The sequence below is a fragment of the Schistocerca americana genome, chromosome X, assembly GCF_021461395.2.
Source record: "Schistocerca americana isolate TAMUIC-IGC-003095 chromosome X, iqSchAmer2.1, whole genome shotgun sequence".
NCBI lineage: Eukaryota > Metazoa > Arthropoda > Insecta > Orthoptera > Acrididae > Schistocerca > Schistocerca americana.
The window spans coordinates 683,141,156-683,164,844 of NC_060130.1; the positions used below are offsets into that span (position 1 = coordinate 683,141,156).

At 36.5% G+C, this 23,689-nt stretch overlaps 1 protein-coding gene across 1 annotated transcript in view; it reads right to left on the reverse strand.

The window, feature by feature from the left end:
- Positions 1–23,689, reverse strand: part of LOC124556249 (rho GTPase-activating protein 100F) — a 280,318-nt gene that overhangs the window by 35,171 nt on the left and 221,458 nt on the right. The window contains exon 25 of the mRNA XM_047130237.1: positions 8,119–8,314. Coding sequence (XP_046986193.1) covers positions 8,119–8,314 — 196 coding nt within the window. The remainder of the gene's footprint in view (positions 1–8,118; positions 8,315–23,689) is intronic.

Sequence of the window (23,689 nt, forward strand, 5' to 3'; positions counted from 1 at the left end):
TGCATATCTTTTATTTCTGCCCTCCCTACTCTAAAAAACTACTGTTCTGTTACTTGTAACCACTGACACTTTACCACTTGTGATAGTGCCTCCTACTTAAGTTATTTGCTATTAGCCCAGGCAGTTTTCCCTTCCTGTTGAGGTGAAGGCCATGCCTAGTATAGTCCCACCTGCTGACAGAGTCAACAGGAACCACTCCGATTTGAGATCCCATAGCTGATCCAAGCAGCCATCCCACATCTAAATTAACTGTCCTAACAGAAGACTTTAAATGAGGCTGGTCATGTGACTCAGAACAGATACAAGCCCAGCACCAGTATGTACTGTTTCTGAAGCTATCTTTACAAGGTCACTCTCAACTGAATAATTAGGGTTCCTGTCAATGCTGATGTCTGTTTCACCCACAATTACCACAGTGTCTTCCTTTGTTAAGTCTTTGCAAGGTGAACCTACATCCTCTATCACCTTACCCAGACTTACACCAGGTTTAAAAAAATTTGTGACCCTGTGACCTGAGGCTAGTTCATCCTGCAAGAGTTGGCCAACACCTCTAACATGTGAACCACCTAACAACAAATTTTTTTCTTCTTCACAACTTTTTCTGACTTTTTACTTCTCAAACACTTTTTGAAAGTTGGTGTGCCCTTTCTACTGCTACATCTACTTGTGGCACATCAGTTTCCAATTGTGACAACAGATCAAACCTGTTTTCAACATTGACAACAACACTGTCTGTGAAAGCCCTATTCCTATTTCTTCTATAACCTGCTGTCACTCCCCACCTCTCTTTTCCCTACTCCCCCTTTAACCGTTCCAGATCTTGTTTTGCTTTATCTAGTTTCATCTGAAGGGCAGCAGTCTTCTCCTCCTGTTCTACTATCTTCCTATCTCTACAGCAAATTCGACACAACCAATGAGCCTTGTTTAATTCCCCAATTCCTACACCACTACAGTCACTCATATGAAAGAAACTGCAAGAACCCTCAGACCAAATCCTGCAACTAACAATCCTACAGCAAGTCTTATACCTCTCACGAATGAGAAGCAAATTTTAACTTTAATCTAAGTTGAACAAGAATAATTTCTTAGACTACTCAATTAATATATTAAATTTCTTAGAAAGTTTAAGCCCAAGGTTCAGATACTAATTCAAAATTTCCAGAGAAACAGAAATGATTATACCTGTATTGTTTATGTGATGAAATAAAAAGTAAACAAAGAACTGAGCCTACACTATATAAACTTTTCACTTATTTTGGAACTTTTCACTTCGAATACTTACTAGAGAATCAAATGGAATCATGTAACTTACTGTATGCAATAATGTAAACAAATCCTAGTCCAAAATTCACACTTATGAAATGTTTTCTTTTTCCAGAAAACACTCAAAAAAAAGTGAAACGTTCAATTGATAGCTACAATAGGTATTAATTTACTTATTTATGATGTAATAGTGCCTTAGTTAATTGTTATTACACCATTACACACTTGTCTTTATGAGAGCCCTGAATGTACACAACACATCAACCAAAGATGCTACACACATGGACAGATAGGGAATCCCACTTCAACTCACTACTCAGACAATGCACAATAACGAAACAAGGTTAAGCAGTCACAAAACCTTTGTTGAATGATGTGTTTGATTTGTTGTGCCTTGTCTCTGTAATCATCAACCATGATCACTTTATCAAAGAAGAAATCTGAATTCAAATTAGATAAAAAATAAGTATTTCTTAGTTTTGTACGTCAGTTTTAATATTAGCAACTAACCAGCCAAAAGTATAGATTACAGGTGACATTTTGTTTGATGATGGCACTACATGAGTTAAGAGAGTAATGCTCACTATGTTATAGAGTTCTGTAAATTAATATTCAGCTCAGTACTACAGGGTGATTATAATTAAAGTTAAACTTCCAAAATGCTGTAGAAATAACACCCTGTATATTGCAAACTTGCTGTAGTCAGAAAGGTAGACAATACACACAGCATAATGGATAACAGCAATCAAGTGATTTATGAAAATGCTAAAGCATCCATTCCAAAGTCATAAGGTAACCCCTAGTGGAGTGTTGAGATCCATTTAACAGTCAGGGGTTGGTTGATAACTGTACAAAAATTCTTACAATGTCCATCACATGACAACCTCTCAGACATATGTATGACAAAAGCAAAAGGCATTTATTAAGGTAATGGCAAGAATTCTTAACATCATTAGCTATTCACACCAATAATGAAATTATGGTAGTCAGTGAAGAGGATTCATATTGAAGACAGGGTATCTTCTGAAATAGACATAATTGGTGATGATGTTCTGGTAATAATGACACAAACTAATGACCACGTAATATACAATCACAAGCACAGACTAATATCCAATGTTCAGTCACGACTGCACGCTATCCTTTTCACTATTTGGGAATTAGAAGGAACTTTGTGGGTCACAAAACAACACCATGGTCAGATGAAATACAACATGGAAGGTTGAGGTATATACATTCTACAGTCAATGCATGGAGTGAGTGAAGCCATACAAGGAATGTACAATTACAAATTGTTGTCATATTGCTCCTTTCACCAGATGCTTCAGCCAAACATTTGAGCAATCAGTCAACTGTTACTTAGCAGGACCAGTTAATTAATTACTTCACATTCCTTGTTCTGTAACTCATATTATTAAGGAAAGCCTTCAGGATTTGGAATGAGTCAAGCTATAGGCCTACATTAACAGGTACAAGAAGTCGTTGCAGTCTACGTTTTTATGGAATACTAACAAGCAATTTAAACTAGATCTACTCTACCCGCATTGTTAAATATCAGAATTACTTCCAGAATATTAAGCTTTACATGTGTTATAAATCAAGAAATGTATTTTAGTAGAAAATGAACTACTGAAAAAAATAACCCTTCTCAGCTTAGGTGCTGTTTTCAGCTACTAATTGATACAAGACTGACGAAAAATCAAGACACTTTCATAAGACTTTTTGACACAGAAAAAGTGTTCAGCAATTTAAAATGGTGCAAGATATTCAAAATACTGAAAAAATATGGGTAAGATATAGGGGAATATGTACAAGAACCAAGGGGAACAGTAACACTGGAAAACCAAGGATGAAGTGCTCAGATTAAAAAGGGTGTATGACAGGGATGTAGCCTTTCCCCCCTACAATTCAATCTATACATCAAATAAGCAATGACAGAAATAAAAGAAAGGTTGAAGTGTGGGATTAAAATACAGGGTGGAAGGATATGAGTTACAAGATTCACTGAAGACATTGCTATTCTCAATTAAAGTGAAGATGAATTACAGCATCTTTTGAATGGAATGAACAGTGTAATGAGAACAGAATATGAACTGAGAGTAAATTGAAGAGAGATGAAAGTGATGAGAAGTAGCAGAATTGAGAGAAGCTAGATGCTTAACAGCAGAATTAGGGATCATAAAGTAGACAAAATTAGGGAATTCTGCTATTTAGGCAGAAAAAAATCTATGCTGGAGCAAGGAGGACATAGAAAGCAGACTTAACACTGGTAGAAAGTGTATTCCTGGCCCAGAGGAGCTACTAGTATCAAACATAGGATTTAATTTGTGGAAAAAATTTCTCAGAATGGATGTTAAGAGCACAGCATTATATGGTAATGAAACATGAACTTTGGGAAAACTGGAAAAGAAGAGAATCATAGCATTTGAGAAGTGATGCTACAGAAGAACATTTAAAGTTATGTAGACTGATAAGGTAGGGAATGAGGAGGTTCTCAACAGAATTGGCGAAGAAAACACTACATGGAAAAGAATGATAAGAAGAAGGGACAAGATGAAAGGACATCTGTTAAGACATTAGGGAATAACTTGAATGGTATTTGAGGCATCTGCAGAGGGTAAAAACTGTAGAGGAAGACAGAGATTGGAATACATCCAGCAAATAATTGAGGACATAGGTTGCAATTGCTACTCTGAGATGAAAAGGTTGACACAGGAGAGGGATTCATGGCAGGCTGCATTAAACCAGCCAGAAGATTGATGATTCTTCACTAATCTCAGAGAATGCTATCTGTTGTCTATATAGTGGAACAGCTAAAATCTATTTAGTATGAATATTAATGTTACCCAAAATTTTTATTTCCAGGTCCAAATATTCTGTTAAATTATAGAATGGGTGGCTAATAATACACACTTTTACTTTAGTTTTCTATATTTCAGATTTTGTTGTTCCTACCTGACATCTACCACTAATCTGTTCAAGACCCTTGCACCAGAATACAAAACTCCTGCCTTATCCCTAGGCAAGTAAACATACACAATATCGAGATTATTTTGATTGATTTTTTTTTATTATTTATTTTTATTACCTTTTGAATTTCACAAGTCTTCCCACATTCATGCTTATTATTAATTGCTAATACTATTAGGAAGTAGATGTACTGGAACAGCGTTTTCGGAATTCCAGGGTCCTGTAAGAGCTTTCTACAAGATACTTGAATTTCTACCTTGCACAATATTGTTACTGCATGCTTCTCTAAAATATGTACTGTTGTGACCTTAGCTGTATTTCCACAGAGGATTATGCAATAGAAAAGTAAAGTATAAAGATGTAGTTGTTTGGTGAAACTTTTTTTTTTAAACCAGAGATGTAGACTTTTGATTAATGTATTTTTGTTATTTGTTTGGTATGTATTCTACTACATGTATAATGTCTTTTTTCACTTTTCTTCTGGTTTTATGTTATTATTTTCCCTCCATTTCCATTGTAAGTTAACTGTACTTTCCCGTGTTACATGTGTTCTATGTAATTTACATCCGCATATATGTGGTACTGCATATTCCATTTTTAATTCATATATTCTTTAAATTGTTTAGATCCTCTTGTTCATAAAATGATTGACAGAATATGTAGAGAAATAAAATGTAAAAGTGAAAGTATGTAAAATACACTACTGATCCCATTTATTGGAATACAAGGAGAGGGAGCGGAAGAATGGATCATTTTGGTTGACATACCCATGTGCTGTTTGTTATGCATCAGAGTACCTAGGAATTGCACACATGAACTTTCATTTAGTAAGTAGCCATTGAGCTCTACTTCTGGTATCTGTAAGCCTCTTATATTTGTCTGAATTTTCTCAGTGTGAGTATATATGAGATTAAAAGTATGCTGTTTTCTGTGAATCAGTTGTAAGATTGTTCACTGATCCGGTAAGTTAATAAATGACATCCTGTGCAACTAAACAAATTTCAGCATGACTGTACTGAAGGTACCTTCATTATCTGCTGTTAATCCCCCTAAAGATTCCTCAGATTTCATGGGATTTACTAGCATGATTAATCAAGTCCAGTAATTCATGTCATGGTATTTTATTTCCTTGTTTAATTATTCTATTGCACTTATCTTCACTTTCAGAAAGGTCATGAAGGTTGTCTGCAATTTATCTGTAAGTAAACTTTTCCAGTAGCACCCCTCAGCACTGATCACACTCTAAGAGTCATTGCTCCTCCCTTTCCTGAGATGGCCTGATGGTTTTGGCAGCCTGCTGGATCATGCTTGTTATGTGATCCACCTAGTTTCAGGTGCTACATCTGCTGTACTTTTAGTTTGGCGGCTAGCTTTAGGGCTGCTCCATCAATTAGACAAAGTTTGAGGGGAAGGTGGTCGCTCCAACAGAGGTCATCATTAGCTTCTCACTTATTAGTATTCATATTTTCCTTGTGAGCTTCGTATTCCTTGGAACAGGTGTCTCATATGGTTCAAAACTGGCTTTTGTAAAAATTGACAAATTAATCTTTCTTGGTTTAGATGCTGTAATTCGTTTATGGATTCTACAGAGATCCAAACTCCACTGTAAAGTGGAAGCCACCTTATTAGTACCTACAGTTTTCCTTCCCCTTTGTTTTCTATTAAGATGAGATGCCAACAATACACTAGTCACCAAAAGTTAAGCATAATCAAGAAATGAGATAATATTTGCATAATAGGATACATTAAGGGTTACAGGACAAGGTGAAAATTAATAGTGTCCAAAAACTTATAGTTTTTAGTCTTTAAAACAGGTAAAAAGTAAAGTTTTGACATTGAAGTTACACAGTTAAAAATAATGAATTAATGACAGTACAACAAATACTGGAAGAAATGGTTTCCCTTAACTGCCACACATGCTCATCAGTAACATGGCATGCTGCATGAAGTGATCCAATATCTCAATCTTATTTGACTTTATTCCCAAGAAAAAGCTGTGCTAATGTCTGGCAGAGTCCTCTTTGGTGGCAGAGATGCTATAATACTGTATGAGATGAGTCAATATCTTACTGTATCCTGTTAACATTCATGAAAAGAAAAAAAACTGTGCTGATGGCTGGAAGGGTCCTACATAGTAACAAAGATGCTGCAACTCATCTTCCCAATTAACCCTAAAAATATTCCATGGGACTAAGACCTGCAGACACAGCTGACCAGTCCATGTGTTGGGATACATTCAATTCATCTGCAAGAAATTCACTCACTGGAGTAATTCGATGATTCATGGACATTAAATATGGACCACCTGCAGCTGTGAGAAATATCACATGTGGTTGCATTATGCTGTCTTTGTGCCTCCATCAGTTAACAGTAAGCCTCTGACATAAAATTAAGATATTAATTTCTGTACACGATTCTTCATGATACCTTGCTGCACAAACACCCCAACAACATTAAACTGGCCTCTTTGTAAGACATTTCTGATGCTGTATCAGCTACTGCTTTCCATTGAGATATTATCTGTCATGATACTGATTCTGAAAACTGAAGCAGGACTTTTCTATGAAGAGAAAATTCCTCCTGTAATTCAAGGCCCAATCTTGGTATTTCTGACTCAACAAAAAATGAGCCCATCTGTACAGTGTCACAAGGGAGACATGCACTATTAGATGTCTGGCATACAAACCAATTGCTAATTCCCTCCAACACACAATTTCATGGAACATCACAAATCCTGATGTTCCTGTAAGCTCTGTAGATAATTCTCTTGATATGACTGGATTTTGTTTTGCAGTTAAAGCCAGACACTGGCACTCGTGTAGAATGGTAACATTACATATGTAATGGACACCTATTTCTATCTTTGAATCATGTAGTTATTCAAAGTTGGGATTACTCCTTACTATACCCAGAGTGATTACAGTACACTACTGACTCACTAAGGATATCCGTCCTACCAACCCTTACCCCTACTACAATGAGATTTGGAATTTAATTCAGTATAGACTTCAATAATCAGCGATTTTTGGCCATATTCTTGTTATGAAATTTTTTCCACCATCAGGATTAAAACTGGGTAGCTCTGCTCACTTTATGTGTAAGATAATAAATAATAAGTTAATATTTCAGCATTCAATAATCTCTGCCATTCCAGGTTTTGAGAAAAATGCAAAATTTAATTCAAAGAAATCATGGAGAATACACTTCATTTGATTCAAGCTCTAATTATTAACTTTACAGATTGCTTTCATTTAACTCATAGACTGACAAAATGCATCTCAAATTGTGGAAAAGAGTAAATGCTAAAGTGAAAAAAAGTTAATTGAGCTTAAAGTATAAATAAGAATTTAGGCTACTGCAAATATAATACAATGTATACTACTGCAGGATAACATACAGGTTTTCATTTTGCCTTGTTGCATTATCAACAAAGAAATGTAATTCATCACAGATTTAATTTAAATTATTATTTAAGAATGTGGATAAGTTTACATACATTATCAGACCACAACTCAAAATATTTGTTTTCAACAGCAAATAATTGTACATAATTAATTAATAACATAGTGATAATGTCAGTAGTTATTTAAAGTTATAAATGTATAATGCAATACATGTACACCCAAAATATGTCTTCTATACAAAAAACTGATGTAAAGCTAAATTACCCTTGTTAATAAGTACCCAATGCCCATATATTGCACTTTGTTGGTCAGTTATTTACATGACACAATATAAATCTAAGACTGCCACTGAAATTAATCTTTTTGGCCAAGAAATAACGTATTGATTTTCACACAGTGATTGCCATTAAGTAATGACCAATAGTTCAATGAAAATTTTATTTTATAACAACATGCACTATAGCTCAGTAGTATACATTACCTGACTTGCTTGGCCAAATCTCCAGCAGATATCGTAGAACATTAATTGGTTGATTGAAGTCAAGTTCTCGCCCTTCTTCTGATTGTAGCATCAAAACAGGACCAAAGCAAATTGCTAAGTTCTGAGGAGACATTTTATTACGCTCTGACTGTGACACCACTAATGCCAGGTGATCCATCAAGAAAATCAGAGTGCACTGCAATCAACATAACAGTAATACATTATTATTATGCTAGTTATAATAATATTATCAGTTATATTACCACTACTACTGCTGTTACTGCTGCTGCTACTACTAATACTACTACTACTACTACTACTACTACTACTACCACCACCGATATTTGTAATAGTAATAACCACAATAATAATAACTGGCATAATAAAAATTCATAGTGGTTGTGACGAAGCAAGCTGGGATAATTTTACTTCCCCTCTTGTTTTGCCATCTGCCTCCTTAAATTCGTTTTTTTCACTTTTAGCTAATTACCATTAACATATGTGAATATAATCTGCATTTTCATAAAAGAGAAAGGTTGGCCCTCAGTTTGAAAGAATATAACAACAGATCTAATTTTGTGCTTAGTTTCATGTATGTAATTGCTTTTATAACTTATTTTCACTATTCCTAGTTAGTATGTTTAATTATAGGGCAAAATCAGTAATTTTTTGTAAATTAAATTATATTGTTGATGTATCAACAGATATAAATTCTGTACTAATTATTAGTATCTGGAAGACAAAATGCTAGTAATTTTAAAGTATCTATTTGGCTCTATTCGAAAACACGTTAATTCCAAAGTAATTAACAGTTTTGTCCAAAGTATTGTTTGCGTACTTATATTTGTTAATTTCATGATTTAAACAAATAATTTGGCCTAATTCTTGCAGCAGAAGAAACTGTTAAAAAGAACCAATGTTTTGATGTATTCAGTTAATTTAATGAGTTAAGTTTTAATTGTAATTTCTGAAAATTTAACTTCGAATAATGTGTAGTCTCGGCCCCTATTATTGTGAGGATATATAGCGGCCTGAATTTTGGTCACGAGACAGTCAGTCCACGGCAAAGTTTCAGATGAGAAACCTGTGTTGGTTAGAACAACAACAATGCATCAACTTAACTGTGAAATAAGTATTACACAATTAGGCCATGTGATAAGATAATGACAGTGTCTGCTCCATATGTACCTTCTTATTCTTCAAGAAATGTGAACTATGTGGTTCGGCTTTTACTGCTCGTAGATATTCAACAGTAAACTATTGTAGCAGTATGTGGATATTTACCTGCTAACTATTAATGAGGCTTATGGGAAGTTAGAACAATAGTGCACTGGCCATATTAAAAGTGTGTATTGGGGGTTGTGAAAAGTGAAAGTAAACTGATGTAAAATGCAACTGTGCCTCTGTTGGCTACATCATTTACAGTAGACAGTAGTTGCACTTTCACCCTCTAATTTTTCAGCCAGTACGTCGACACTGAGGGCAATCAACGAAGAGATAAACAAAGCAGGCAACACATAATAACAAAAAATACAATGAAATACGGTTAGAACCATCACAACAAAATACTAACATTTCCACATGAAATCATGGCTGCACACATCTCCTGTACCTATCTTGAACTCAGTATTAAAAACTCAGGCTAATTAAAGAAATAAAAAAACTTACAAGAAATAAAAATCTGGGCATTTTGCTATGTATTTGCACAGAATGGTTAAGTAGGTATTTCATGCTGGAGATATGTGTATGGTAACATAATGATTCACATCAGTGATTTAAAATAACTCTTGGTATAAGGAACAAAGAAATTTAAAAAAATAATCAGATAGCTGAAAAGAAAGTGGATTTTATGCAAGCAACTCGAAACACAATTAACATACCACTTTTAAGAAAGAATCTCCTAAATGAAACTACAAAATGATAAAGGCATGAAAAGACATAGTTATCAGGTCCAAGCAGTCTAATATTACCCAAAACTGAGAGAAATCCAGGTGAGGAAGAGGATGAGGGCAGGAGCATCTAGTACCCAACTTTTATTGCATTTGGAATTTTTTTTTTATTCATGTAGCTCTGCTTTAGTTCAAGCATACATTTTTTTCCATGTTTATGTGGTTAACAACAAGATGAGTAAACATAACAGACATGTAAGTTTGCAGGCTTCCACAAACAGCATCAATTTGAATAAAATCATTGCAGATATAAGGCCCCTACTTTATGAAAGAACTAAAACAATGAACATACCGACATTTTGACTGACTGTGCAGCAGTTCTGAAGAGTCACACTGATGAGAACTGCTGCAAAGTCAGCCAATATATAAGTATTTCAGTTATTTTAGTGTTTCATAATGATGTGACCTAATATGCAAAATGATTTTATTAAAAATAACTGACATGCATAATTCCTGGGGATAAAAACCTGAATGTTATTTCTTTGGGGTACTTGCTATGACACAAAAGACTCAGACAATATATAATCAGAAACGGGAAATTTCATACTATGTTACTCACACATTTAGTTCCATGTGGAACGAGTTAGTACACAAAATTAACATAATAAAAGTTAATTATCCATAAAATCAAATTTACATATAATCTATGCATATGACAAGCTGCTGAGTATATAATATCATAATCTATAATATATCTCAGCATACCTCAGAAATTTGCTTTAATTTTTCCAGGAATTCCCTGGTTGAATAGGAGGAGAGAAATATGAGGAAATTCTTTAATGCAGATTGGAAAGTGTGAGGATTACTTTTAATATTAGCTTACTGAAAATGGATGCAGCAGAATGCTGTACTCCTTTCTGCACAAGAGTCAAGCAGGTTTGTTCCAAGTGCAAATTGAATTTCTGCCTAGTATTAACTCAGTGAGAATAAGCTCCTACAACAAAGAACTATAGAGAACTGTATATTGACAGGAGAGTGTGAGAATTCCTAGATTCTTGAACAGGAGACAACAAAAGGTTTGTGAACTTACACCACATATTGCCCAAACTGCATGTTCCTGAGCCAAAAATACCATTTGTGAATGGACACAGTTACCCCAGAAAATAATGTTGTATGTCATAAGTGAATGAAAACAAGCAAAGTAGCCACATTTACATGTTTTACAATCACTTTTTGCAGATATTGATCTAATGGTAAACATAGCAACATTCAGTTTTTGAAACCAATCCTGAAAATGGGCTTTCCATGACAGCCCACCATATATCTGTACACCTAAGGGTTTGGATAGTTCAGATTCACTAATTATATGCCAATTCTCTGTAACCAGAATGTCAATTTTAGTTCAATTATGTGTTATAAACTGTAAAAACTGAGTCTTGATATCTTGTTCTATGATGCATACAATATCCTTCTACACCAAACTAGTGTCATCTGCAAATGTAAATATTTTAGAAACACCCAATATGTTAGAATGTATACAATATTTGTCTGAGAACTGGCCCCTGGGGCACCCATCACTTAATCATGCCCCAATCAGATTGCATCTCACAGCCATTCCCATTTCTGAGGAGAATGACATTTTTCTGTCTGCTTTTAAAGTACAAGGAGATGAAATTTTGAGCTACTCTTTTTACTCAATAATGGACCAACTTCTGCAAAAATATTTTTGTCATCAACACAATCAAAAGCCTCAGTTAAATCAAAGATAACTTCCTAAGTTCACAACTTTTTGTTTAATCTGTCCACTGCCTCACAGTTGTTGTTGTGGACTTCAGTCCTGAGACTGGTTTGATGCAGCTCTCCATGCTACTCTATCGTGTGCAAGCTTCTTCATCTCCCAGTACCTACTGCAGCCTACATCCTTCTGAATCTGCTTAGTGTATTCATCTCTTGGTCTCCCTGTTCGATTTTTACCCTCCACGCTGCCCTCCAATACTAAATTGGTGATCCCTCGATGTCTCAGAACATGTTGTACCAACCGATCCCTTCTTTTAGTCAAGTTGTGCAACAAGTTCCTCTTCTCCCCAGTTCTATACAATACCTCCTTATTAGTTATGTGATCTACCCATCTAATCTTCAGCATTCTTCTGTAGCACCACATTTCGAAAGCTTCTATTCTCTTCTTGTCCAAACTATTTATCATCCATGTTTCACTTCCGTACATGGCTACATTCCATACAAATACTTTCAGAAACGACTTCCTGGCATTTAAATCAATACTTGATGTTAAAAAATTTTTCTTCTTCAGAAACGGTTTCCTAGCCATTGCCAGTCTACATTTTATATCCTCTCTACTTCGACCATCATCAGTCATATTGCTCCCCAAATAGCAAAACTCCTTTACTCCTTTAAGTGTCTCATTTCCTAATCTAATTCCCTCAGCATCACCTGACTTATTTTGACTACATTCCATTATCCTCATTTTGCTTTTGTTGATATTCATCTTATACCCTCCTTTCAAGACACTGTCCATTCCGTTCAACTGCTCTTCCAAGTCCTTTGCTGTCTCTGACAGAATTACAATGTCATCGGCGAACCTCAAAGTTTTTATTTCTTCTCCATGCATTTTAATACCTACTCCGAACTTTTCTTTTGTTTCCTTTACTGCTTGCTCAATATACAGATTGAATAACATCAGGGACAGGCTACAACCCTATCTCACTCCCTTCCCAACCACTGCTTCCCTTTCATACCCCTGGACTCTTATAACTGCCATCTGGTTTCTGTACAAATTGTAAATAGCCTTTCGCTCCCTGTATTTTACCCCTGCCACCTTCAGAATTTGAAAGAGTGTATTCCAATCAGCATTGTCAAAAGCTTTCTCTAAGTATACAAATGCTAGAAACGTAGGTTTGCCTTTCCTTAATATTTCTTCTGAGATAAGTCGTAGGGTCAGTGTTGCCTCACATGTTCCAACATTTCTACGGAATCCAAACTGATCTTCCCCGAGGTCGGCTTCTACCAGTTTTTCCATTCGTCTGTAAAGAATGCGCGTTAGTATTTTGCAGCTGTGACTTATTAAACTGATAGTTCGGTAATTTGCACATCTGTCAACACCTGCTTTCTTGCGATTGGAATTATTATATTCTTCTTGAAGTCTGAGGGTATTTTGCCCGTCTCGTACATCTTGCTCACCAGATGGTAGAGTTTTGTCAAGACTGGCTCTCCCAAGGCCGTCAGTAGTTCTAATGGAATGTTGTCTACTCCAGGGGCCTTGTTTCGACTCAGGTCCTTCAGTGCTCTGTCAAACTCTTCACCCAGTATCATATCTCCCATTTCATCTTCATCTACATCCTCTTCCATATCCATAATATTGTACTCAAATACACCACCCTTGTACAGACCCTCTATATACTCCTTCCACCTTTCTGCTTTCCCTTCTTTGCTTAGAACTGGGTTTCCATCAAAGCTCTTGATATTCATGCAAGTGGTTCTCATTTCTACAAAGGTCTCTTTAATTTTCGTGTAGGCAGTATCTATCTTACCCCTAGTGAGATAAGCCTCTACATCCTTACATTTGTCCTCTAGCCATCCCTGCTTAGTCATTTTGCACTTCCTGTCGATCTCATTTTTGAGACGTTTGTATTCCTTTTTGCCTGCTTCATTTACTGCAGTTTTATATTTTCTCCTTTCATCAATTAAATTCAATATTTCTTCTGTTACCCAAGGATTTCTACTAGCCCTCGTCTTTTTACCTACTTGATCCTCTGCTGCCTTCACTACTTCATCCCTCAGAGCTACCCATTCTTCTTCTACTGTATTTCTTTCCACCATTCCTGTCAATTGTTCCCTTATGCTCTCCCTGAAACTCTGTACAACCTCTGGTTTAATCAGTTTATACAGGTCCCATCTCCTTAAATTCCCACCTTTTTGCAGTTTCTTCAGTTTTAATCTACAGTGTGGTCAGAGTCCACATCTGCCCCTGGAAATGTCTTCCAATTTAAAACCTGTTTCCTTAATTTCTGTCTGACCATTAGATAATCTATCTGAGACCTTCAAGTATCTCCAGGCTTCTTCGATGTATACAACCTTCTTTCATGATTCTTGAACCAAGTGTTAGCTATGATTAAGTTATGCTCTGCGCAAAATTCTACCAGGCGGCTTTCTCTTTGATTCCTTACTCCCATTCCATATTCACCTACTATGTTTCCTTTTCCTACAATTGAGTTCCAATCACCCATGACTATTAAATTTTCATCTCCCTTCACTATCTGACTAATTTCTTTTATCTGATCATACATTTCATCAATTTCTTCGTCACAGAGAAAATGTAATATAGAATTTTCAGTTGTACACCCACTTCTAAAACCAAACTGTATGTTTGACAGCAAATTATGTCATCTGAAATGATCTGTTACTCTTATATATTCATGTATCATGATTGAATAAATTTTGCTAACCACGATGGCATAGAAATAGGACTAAAATTGTATACATCATACCTTTCTACTATTTTATAAAGTGATTTTACTATGGACTACTTTAATTGTTCAGGAAACTGAGCCTTCCTAAAGAAAAACTACAGATGAGCTAAGTTCAAGGCTAACATATGCAATACAGTGTATTAGTGTCCTATTGGATAGCCCGTTGTATACATGAGAGGCCTTAATCTTCAACAATTTAATTATTGATTCAATATCCCTCTTGTCAGTATTACATATGTGTACTTCAGAAAACAGTCTTGGAAGGGCATTTTCTAAGAGAGTTCTATGATTCCCTGCAGAAACTGACTTTTGTTTATTTCATCTTCTGTATTTAGAAAGTGATTGTTAAATCTATAAATATGTCTGACTTACTACTATGTATATACCCTAGATTCTGTGCTGTGGGCCTGATGCTTCTTTTATGTCTGCCCATTAAGTTTTAATTTTACCCTGAGAATTAGCTATTCTATTGACATACTACATGCTTCTTGCCTTCTAATGAGATTTTTAAGCACCTTACAGTGCTTTGTTCTGTGCAATATCCTTATCCATTTAGTCAACCACCCAGGGTGCATGTTAGTGCTTGTACCCTGTTTTAATTATACTAATGGAAAGCAGCTTTTGAAGAGTATGAGAAATATGTTGAGAAAACCAATATATTTATCATCTATATTATATGTTATCAGCCTACAAACATTCTGTCACTCTTATTCTTCAATGTTTCAAAAAGTCACTGTTGCCCCTTGATTAACATTTCTAAATAGTTTGTAGTTATATTTAACATGTGTGTTAGCATGAATTTGTTTTACAGTTAAAATTTGTGCATCATGGTCTGAAAAGCCATTTACCCTTTTACTAATGGAATGTTCCTCTAGTAATGAAGAATGAACAAAAATGTTGTCTATAGTTGTGTTATTGTTCTCCTGCACTCTGGTTGGAAAGAATACAGCCTGCATTAAACGATATGAATGTAGGAGATCTTGCAACATTATTTTTGTTGTACAGTCACTTACAAAATTAATATAAAATCACCATATACAACTGACTTTTGGTACTTTATATACAGTGAACCAAGCTCTCTCAAGCTACAACAGCAATGTCCCAGTGGACATATAGCTAACTATAATTAGAAGTTTACTTTCACTACATTCAACTGCTCCTGCACAACATTTAATGACCTGCACTACATAGTTCATCTTTTGAAAGTTTGATGACAATGCATTGGCAAGAAACTATTTTTTTCAACAGATAAAATTTTCAGCATACCTTTCTAAAACTCATCTTGAACTGCTATTTATTTTTGTACCATTTGGAAACAAGGTTAGCTTAGTACCTGATAATGTAACTGATAAAAGTTCATTAACACACCCAAGAGAAAGCAACAACCCTTGCAACGAACACATGAGATTACTTTTTAACTGGATGACAAACAATGACTTGATTCACAGGCCTTTTGCATTGATACTTATTGTTTCCTAGTAGTGACATATGACTTGGATCAATATGAAACACTGTCTGTGTTGTAACTCACACAACCAAACACTTCTGATGAGTCATGGAAAATAGCATCTGCTTGTGGTTGGTAACCTAATTAATGAAGTACAGCCACTCTCAATATTAGAACCATCCAGAAATCTAAACTATTCTTTGAACAGTACTTTATATACAGTGAACCAAGCTCTCTCTAGCTACAACAGCTAGAGCAATGTGGTCAGATTGTTGAGAAGCTGTTTATGAATAACCTTTTTTAAAATATTGTAAATACTTGGAAAAGTGAAGCTGGACAGAAGTTTGATGGTATTTCTACACTAAAGAGCCAAAGAAACTGGTACACTTGTCTAACATCATGTAGAGCCCCCTTGAGCATGCAGAAGTGCCGAATCATGATGTGGCATGGCCTCGACTAATGTCTATTAAGTAGCACTGTAGGGAACTGACACCTCGAATCCTGCAGGGCTGTCAACAACGTTGTTTAGTCATGCCAAGTCTCTGCAGAGTCTGTGATATAGCTCTTTTTGGTTTTTTAACTTTTTAAGAGTCTCATTAGATGCTTCCAGATACTCACTACTTTCCCCATGTTTATCTAGGCTGTCTCCTGCAATATGTTTATATCCCATAGTGTTCATAATAAAGGTTCTGGAAGAGTGAATACACATATAGATGCTACAGATAAGAGAAAAATTAACAAATGTGGGCCATTATTGAGAGGCAAAAGTATAAAACAGGGCACAGATGGCTGGCCAGAGTGGCCGAGCGGTTCTAGGTGCTACAGTCTGGAACCGCGCGACCGCTACGGTCACAGGTTCGAATCCTGCCTCGGGCATGGATGCGTGTGATGTCCTTAGGTTAGTTAGGTTTAAGTAGTTCTAAGTTCTAGGGGACTGATGACCTCAGAAGTTAAGTCCCATAGTGCTCAGAGCCATTTGAACCAGGGTACAGATGGATTGTGTAAATAAAAAATAAAACACTTTCAAAGAATTTGAAGATATATTTGCAGAAATAGAGTGATTGAAAGAATAATTTTAGTGGTGTATGATGATATGACACAAACTATGATGGACTATTGTGAAACTTATTAAAGTACTTAGACTGGACTCCGGAAGCTGAAGATGTTATTGAAACATTACTAAAGAAGTTACTTTCTAGAATGTAATGTTACATGTTAATAATTATTAAGGAGGGAAATGAGTTAGTAAATGTGTGATGGTGATGATGAAAGGATTTCGGGCAGTTGACACTGGGGCCTTTAGCACCCATTTTAAAGAGAGTTGGGAAACATATGGAGCACTGAACACTCAGAAAGAGAAGCTTATGTGGGATAACGTGACAGCAGAGAGTATTCACATGCAATGTACTGAACTGGTGTGGAGGAAAATATGATGGAAAAGATTATTCTAAGGATGATCTTGAATGTCAGCATGCTGGAGATAATGATTCTGAAAATGGTTCAAATATGAACACACTGTCTTGCCCAGCTTATATAAAACCAACCCAACACAGGTGCTAATGGGATGTAAAGCTGGCATTGCTAATCACTCACAATGGTAAATATATACAACCACTTCTGAGAGTGACAGTGTGTACTCCAATAAGGCCTCTATCTTATCCTATACTAATACTGTTTACAAAAAACCATGTGTGTTTTTGTTCTTTTAAAGTTGCAACACACAGTGTTTTCATAATGAGAAGGACAATCAAACAATTTAAAATCAGAGATGGTAAAATAGTCTATATTGAACTGATTGAAAGACCAAATTTGCAATAGCTGTTTATTGTGTTTTCACCATATGGTGACCAGTTTCATACCCTGGAGGTATATCTTCAGGTCATATAAAACTAACACTTCATGTGCCACGAATTTCAAGGTGCTAGTGCACATAAAAACATGTCACTCCTCGGTAAAACCTTGGATGTAACAGCAGATGGTTATCGAATCTGAACCATGCATGATCATTAGTACAACTCCAAAACACAGTCAAAAGACAACTCTGGACAGCACATGACAATTCATGGGATGAAACAATTGTCGAATTCCATGCAGGAAACAAAGAATTAAAGGACACACATAGTGTAATGTGTAGCTCTCTTTGATGTCTGTCAATATTTTAGTACGTTGATGACTTCCAAGGCTTGCGTATCTTTTAATTCTTTGTTTCCCCTGTGGATTTGATGATGGTTTCATCCTATTGTACATGGATTGTCATGTGGTGTCTGGAGTTGTCTTTTGACTGTTTTTTTGGAGATGTGTTACTGATCATGCATTGTTTTGATTGGACGCCCATCTGCCATTACACCCAAGGTTTTACCAAGAAGTGACATGTTTTTATGTGTACTTGCACCTTGGAATTTGTGCAACATGAAGTATTAGTTTTATTTCACTTGAAGGCATACCTTCAGGGTATGAAACCAGTTTCAAACAGCGAAAACACACTAAACAGACAATGTGGATTGGGACTTTCACTCACATTAATATAGACTATTTTACCATGTCTGATTTTAAAGTGTTTGATTGTCCTTCACATTATGTACAATTTTTTAGCTGTGGTTGGCCAACCTATAGGATTATTCACAGTGTTTATTTTACAATGATTTGGAACAGTAGAATGCTGGGTATGTACAGTTTTGGAAAGTGAGCACAGTTTTATTTTACTTTACATTCATCCTCACATCCATCAACATTTATTTAGTTTAATCTGGTAGTATACACAACTTTCATGGACATATGATCCCTGTGGAGAGTGAATTTGTACACAAACCCTCAACTCTTAATGCTCACTCAACTCACACACAGTGTTCTGTGCTATCCTCCAAGATCTTGTTAGGTAGCTCCCATGGTAGAGGTGTTGGCTAACTACTGCAGGAAAATCTAGGTCCAGAGTACCAGGTCACAAACTTTTTCAAGCCTAGTGCAGATCTGGGTCAGGTAACAGAGGATGTAGGTTCTTTATGCAAGGATTTCACAAAGGAGGATGCCGTGGTTATAGTGGGTGGTCCAGGAAATAGCATTGACAGAGACTCTGAATATTCAATAGAGAGTGACCTGGTGAAGATAGCATCAGCAACGAAGCATATGAGTGTGGGATTTGTGTCTGTGTTGAGATGCCATGATCAGCCTCATTTGAACTCTTCCGTCGGGAGGGTGAACTTGGAGTTGGAGTGGCTGCTTAGACTGGATACAGGGTCCCATATTAGTTTGGTTCCTGTGGATGCTATCGATAGGTCGGACCACACTAGGCATGGCCTTCACCTCAGAAGGAAAGGTAAGGGAAAACTGTCTGGGTTGATTGCAGAAAACTTAAGGGGGGACACTGTCACAAAAGATAAAATACCAGTGGTCACAGGTGTCAGAGGGATGCCTTTTTTAGGACAGGGAAGGGGGAAAGAAAACGAGTTTTAAGGGAGATTGCCAGACACAGTCAGTTTGAGAAAACAAATGAACAGGAGTCAGATTTTAGCATACAGCCTCCATTTCAACAACGTTTAACAGAAAGTAATCAGAAACTGCCAGTTCATCTTCGCCAAAGCAGTTATAATCCCATTAGTATGCAATATCAGTTATCTTTATTACAGCAGAACATTCCGGGACTCTGAAATAAAGTTGATGAACTACTCATTTGTATTGATGAAATGAATTCATCTAACCAAATTGACATAATCTGCCTCTCTGAACATCAAATGACCATTAGTATAGATATGTTAGACATTTTAGGATTTAAGCTAGCTTCCTACTTCTGCAGAGTAGATATGGATGGAGGAGGAGTTGCCACATTTATTAAAAACTGCCATAAATTCAAGAACATTGACATTAATAAACTCTGTTTAGAGCAGCATCTAGAAGCATGCGCAACGGAAGTAGAGTTCCATAACAGATCCTATATAATAGTACCTATTTACCGAGCACATGCAGGAAATTATAATCTATTCATAAATCATCTAGAAGCTCTTTTGGGTTATTTAACAGGAAGAAACAAAGAAATTCTGATTGCTGGTGACTTTAATACAGATTTTCTAATGCAATCTTCCAGTAAACATTTACTGCAGTTAGTAATGTTGCCTTTCAATCGAACTCACACTGTAAACTTTCCAACTAGGATCAATAAATCCTCAAGGACAGCCATTGATAACATTTTTATAGACAAATCAAAGGAACAAAATCTTATCATAAAACCTGTAATAAATGGACTATCAGATCCTGACATGCAGCTCCTTGCTTTAGATGTAAATTCTAAGCAGATTATCAAGACTGCTAAATCTGAGTACAGGAGCGTAGTCAATCAACCAAAAATTGAGTGTTTTAGAAAACTGCTCAAAGATATGAACTGGAAAGATGTTTATAATACTCATGACATGAATGAAAAGTACAACACATTCATGAACAATGTCAGTACCATGTTTGAAAACTGATTTCCTCTAAAAGTTACTCAAATTAAACAGAAGTCTATAATAAAACCATGGATTACACAAGGAATAAAGATTTCCTGTAAGACAAAAAGGGAAATGTATCTGTCGACCAAAAATAGCTCCAATGCTGATGATTTAGCTAAATACAAGGAATACTGTAAAATATTTAAAAAAGTAATTCAGACAGCTAAACAGATACACAATGAGAAGAAAATAGCAATGTCAGGGAACAAATTAAAAACAATATGGAATATAGTGAAAGAGGAGACTGGTAGAACCAGAAAGGAACAGGAGCAAATAGCATTAAGGGTAGATGACACATTAGTCCCCCCCCCCCCCCCCATGAACCATGGACCTTGCCGTTGGTGGGGTGGCTTGCGTGCCTCAGCGATACAGATGATCGTACCGTAGATGCAACCACAATGGAGGGGTATCTGTTGAGAGGCCAGACAAACGTGTGGTTCCTGAAGAGGGGTAACAGCCTTTTTCAGTAGTTGCAGGGGCAACAGTCTGGATGATTGACTGATCTGGCCTTGTAACACTAACCAAAACGGCCTTGCTGTGCTGGTACTGCAAACGGCTGAAATCAAGGGGAAACTATAGCCGTAATTTTTCCCAAGGGCATGCAGCTTTACTGTATGGTTATATGATGATGGCGTCCTCTTGGGTAAAATATTCTGGAGGTAAAATAGTCCCCCATCCGGATCTCAGAGCGGGGACTACTCAAGAGGACGTCGTTATCAAGAGAAAGAAAACTGGCGTTCTATGGATCGGAGTGTAGAATGTCAGATTCCTTGATCGGGCAGGTAGGTTAGACAATTTAAAAAGGGAAATGGATAGTGGTAATTAGAGAAGTTTGGTGGGAGGAAGAACAAGACTTCTGGTCAGGTAACTGCAGGGTCATAAACACAAAATCAAATAGGGGTAATGCAGGAATAAGTTTAATAATGAAAAGGAAAATAGGAGTGCGGGTAAGCTACTACAAACAGCATAATGAACGCATCATTGTGGCCAAGATAGATATGAAGCCCATGCCTACCACAGTAGTACAAGTTTATATGCCAACTAGCTCCGCAGACAAGGAAGAGATTGATGAAATGTATGATGAGATAAAAGAAATTAGTCATATAGTGAGGGAGACGAAAATTTAATAGTCATGTGTAACTGGAACTCGATTGTAGGAAAAGGAAACATAGTAGGTGAATATGGAATGGGAGTAAGGAATGAAAGTGGAAGCCGCCTGGTAGAATTTTGCGCAGAGCATAATTTAATCATAGCTAACACTTGGTTCAAGAATCATAAAAGAAGGTTGCATACATGGAAGAATCCTGGAGATACTAAAAGGTATCAGATAGATTATATAATGATAAGACAGAGATTTAGGAACCAGGTTTTAAATTGTAAGACATTTCCAGGGGCAGATGTGGGCTCTGACCACAATCTATTGGTTATGAACTGTAGATTAAAACTGAAGAAACTGCAAAAAGGTGGGAATTTAAGGAGATGGGACCTGTATAAACTGACTAAACCAGAGGTTGTACAGAGTTTCAGGGAGAGCATAAGGGAACAATTGACAGGAATGGTGGAAAGAAATACAGTAGAAGAAGAATGGGTAGCTCTGAGGGATGAAGTAGTGAAGGCAGCAGAGGATCAAGTAGGTAAAAAGACGAAGGCTAGTAGAAATCCTTGGGTAACAGAAGAAATATTGAATTTAATTGATGAAAGGAGAAAATATAAAACTGCAGTAAATGAAGCAGGCAAAAAGGAATACAAACGTCTCAAAAATGAGATCGACAGGAAGTGCAAAATGGCTAAGCAGGGATGGCTAGAGGACAAATGTAAGGATGTAGAGGCTTATCTCACTAGGGTAAGATAGATACTGCCTCCACGAAAATTAAAGAGACCTTTGTAGAAAGGAGAACCACTTGCATGAATATCAAGAGCTTTGATGGAAACCCAGTTCTAAGCAAAGAAGGGAAAGCAGAAAGGTGGAAGGAGTATATAGAGGGTCTGTACAAGGGTGGTGTACTTGAGTACAATATTATGGAAATGGAAGAGGATGTAGATGAAGATGAAATGGGAGATATGATACTGCGTGAAGAGTTTGACAGAGCACTGAAGAACCTGAGTCAAAACAAGGCCCGCGGAGTAGGTAACATTCCATTAGAACTACTGATGGCCTTGGGACAGCCAGTCCTGAGAAAACTCTACCATCTGGTGAGCAAGATGTAAGAGGCAGGTGGAATACCCTCAGACTTCAAGAAGAAGATAATAATTTCAATCCCAAAGAAAGCAGGTGTTGAAATATGTGAAACTTACCGAACTATCAGTTTAATAAGTCACAGCTGCAAAATACTAATGCGCATTCTTTACAGACGAATGGAAAAACTAGTAGAAGCCGACCTCGGGGAAGATCAGTTTGGATTCCGTAGAAATGTTGGAACACATGAGGCAATACTGACCTTACGACTTACCTTAGAAGAAAGATTAAGGAAAGGCAAACCTACGTTTCTAGCATTTGTAGACTTAGAGAAAGCTGTTGACAATGCTGACTGGAATACTCTCTTTCAAATTCTAAAGGTGGCAGGGGTAAAATACAGGGAACGAAAGGCTATTTACAATTTGTACAGAAACCAGATGGCAGTTATAAGAGTCCAGGGGCATGAAAGGGAAGCAGTGGTTGGGAAGGGAGTGAGACAGGGTTGTAGCCTATCCCCGATGTTATTCAATCTGTATATTGAGCAAGCAGTAAAGAAAACAAAAGAAAAATTCGGAGTAGGTATTAAAATCCATGGAGAAGAAATAAAAACTTTGAGATTCGTTGATGACATTGTAATTCAGTCAGAGACAGCAAAGGACTAGGAAGAGCAGTTGAACGGAATGGACAGTGTCTTGAACGGAGGATATAAGATGAACATCTACAAAAGTAAAATGAGGATAATGGAATGTAGTCGAATTAAGTCGGGTGATGCTGAGGGAATTAGATTAGGAAATGAGACACTTAAAGTAGTAAAGGAGTTTTGGTATTTGGGGAGTAAAATAATTGATGATGGTCAAAGTAGAGAGGATATCAAATGTAGACTGGCAATGGCAAGGAAAGCGTTTCTGTAGAAGAGAAGTCTGTTAGCATCGAGTATAGATTTAAGTGTCAGGAAGTCATTTCTGAAAGTATTTGTATGGAGTGTAGCCATGTATGGAAGTGAAACATGGACGATAAGTAGTTTGGACAAGAAGAGAATAGAAGCTTTCGAAATATGGTGCTACAGAAGAATGCTGAAGATAAGGTGGGTAGATCAC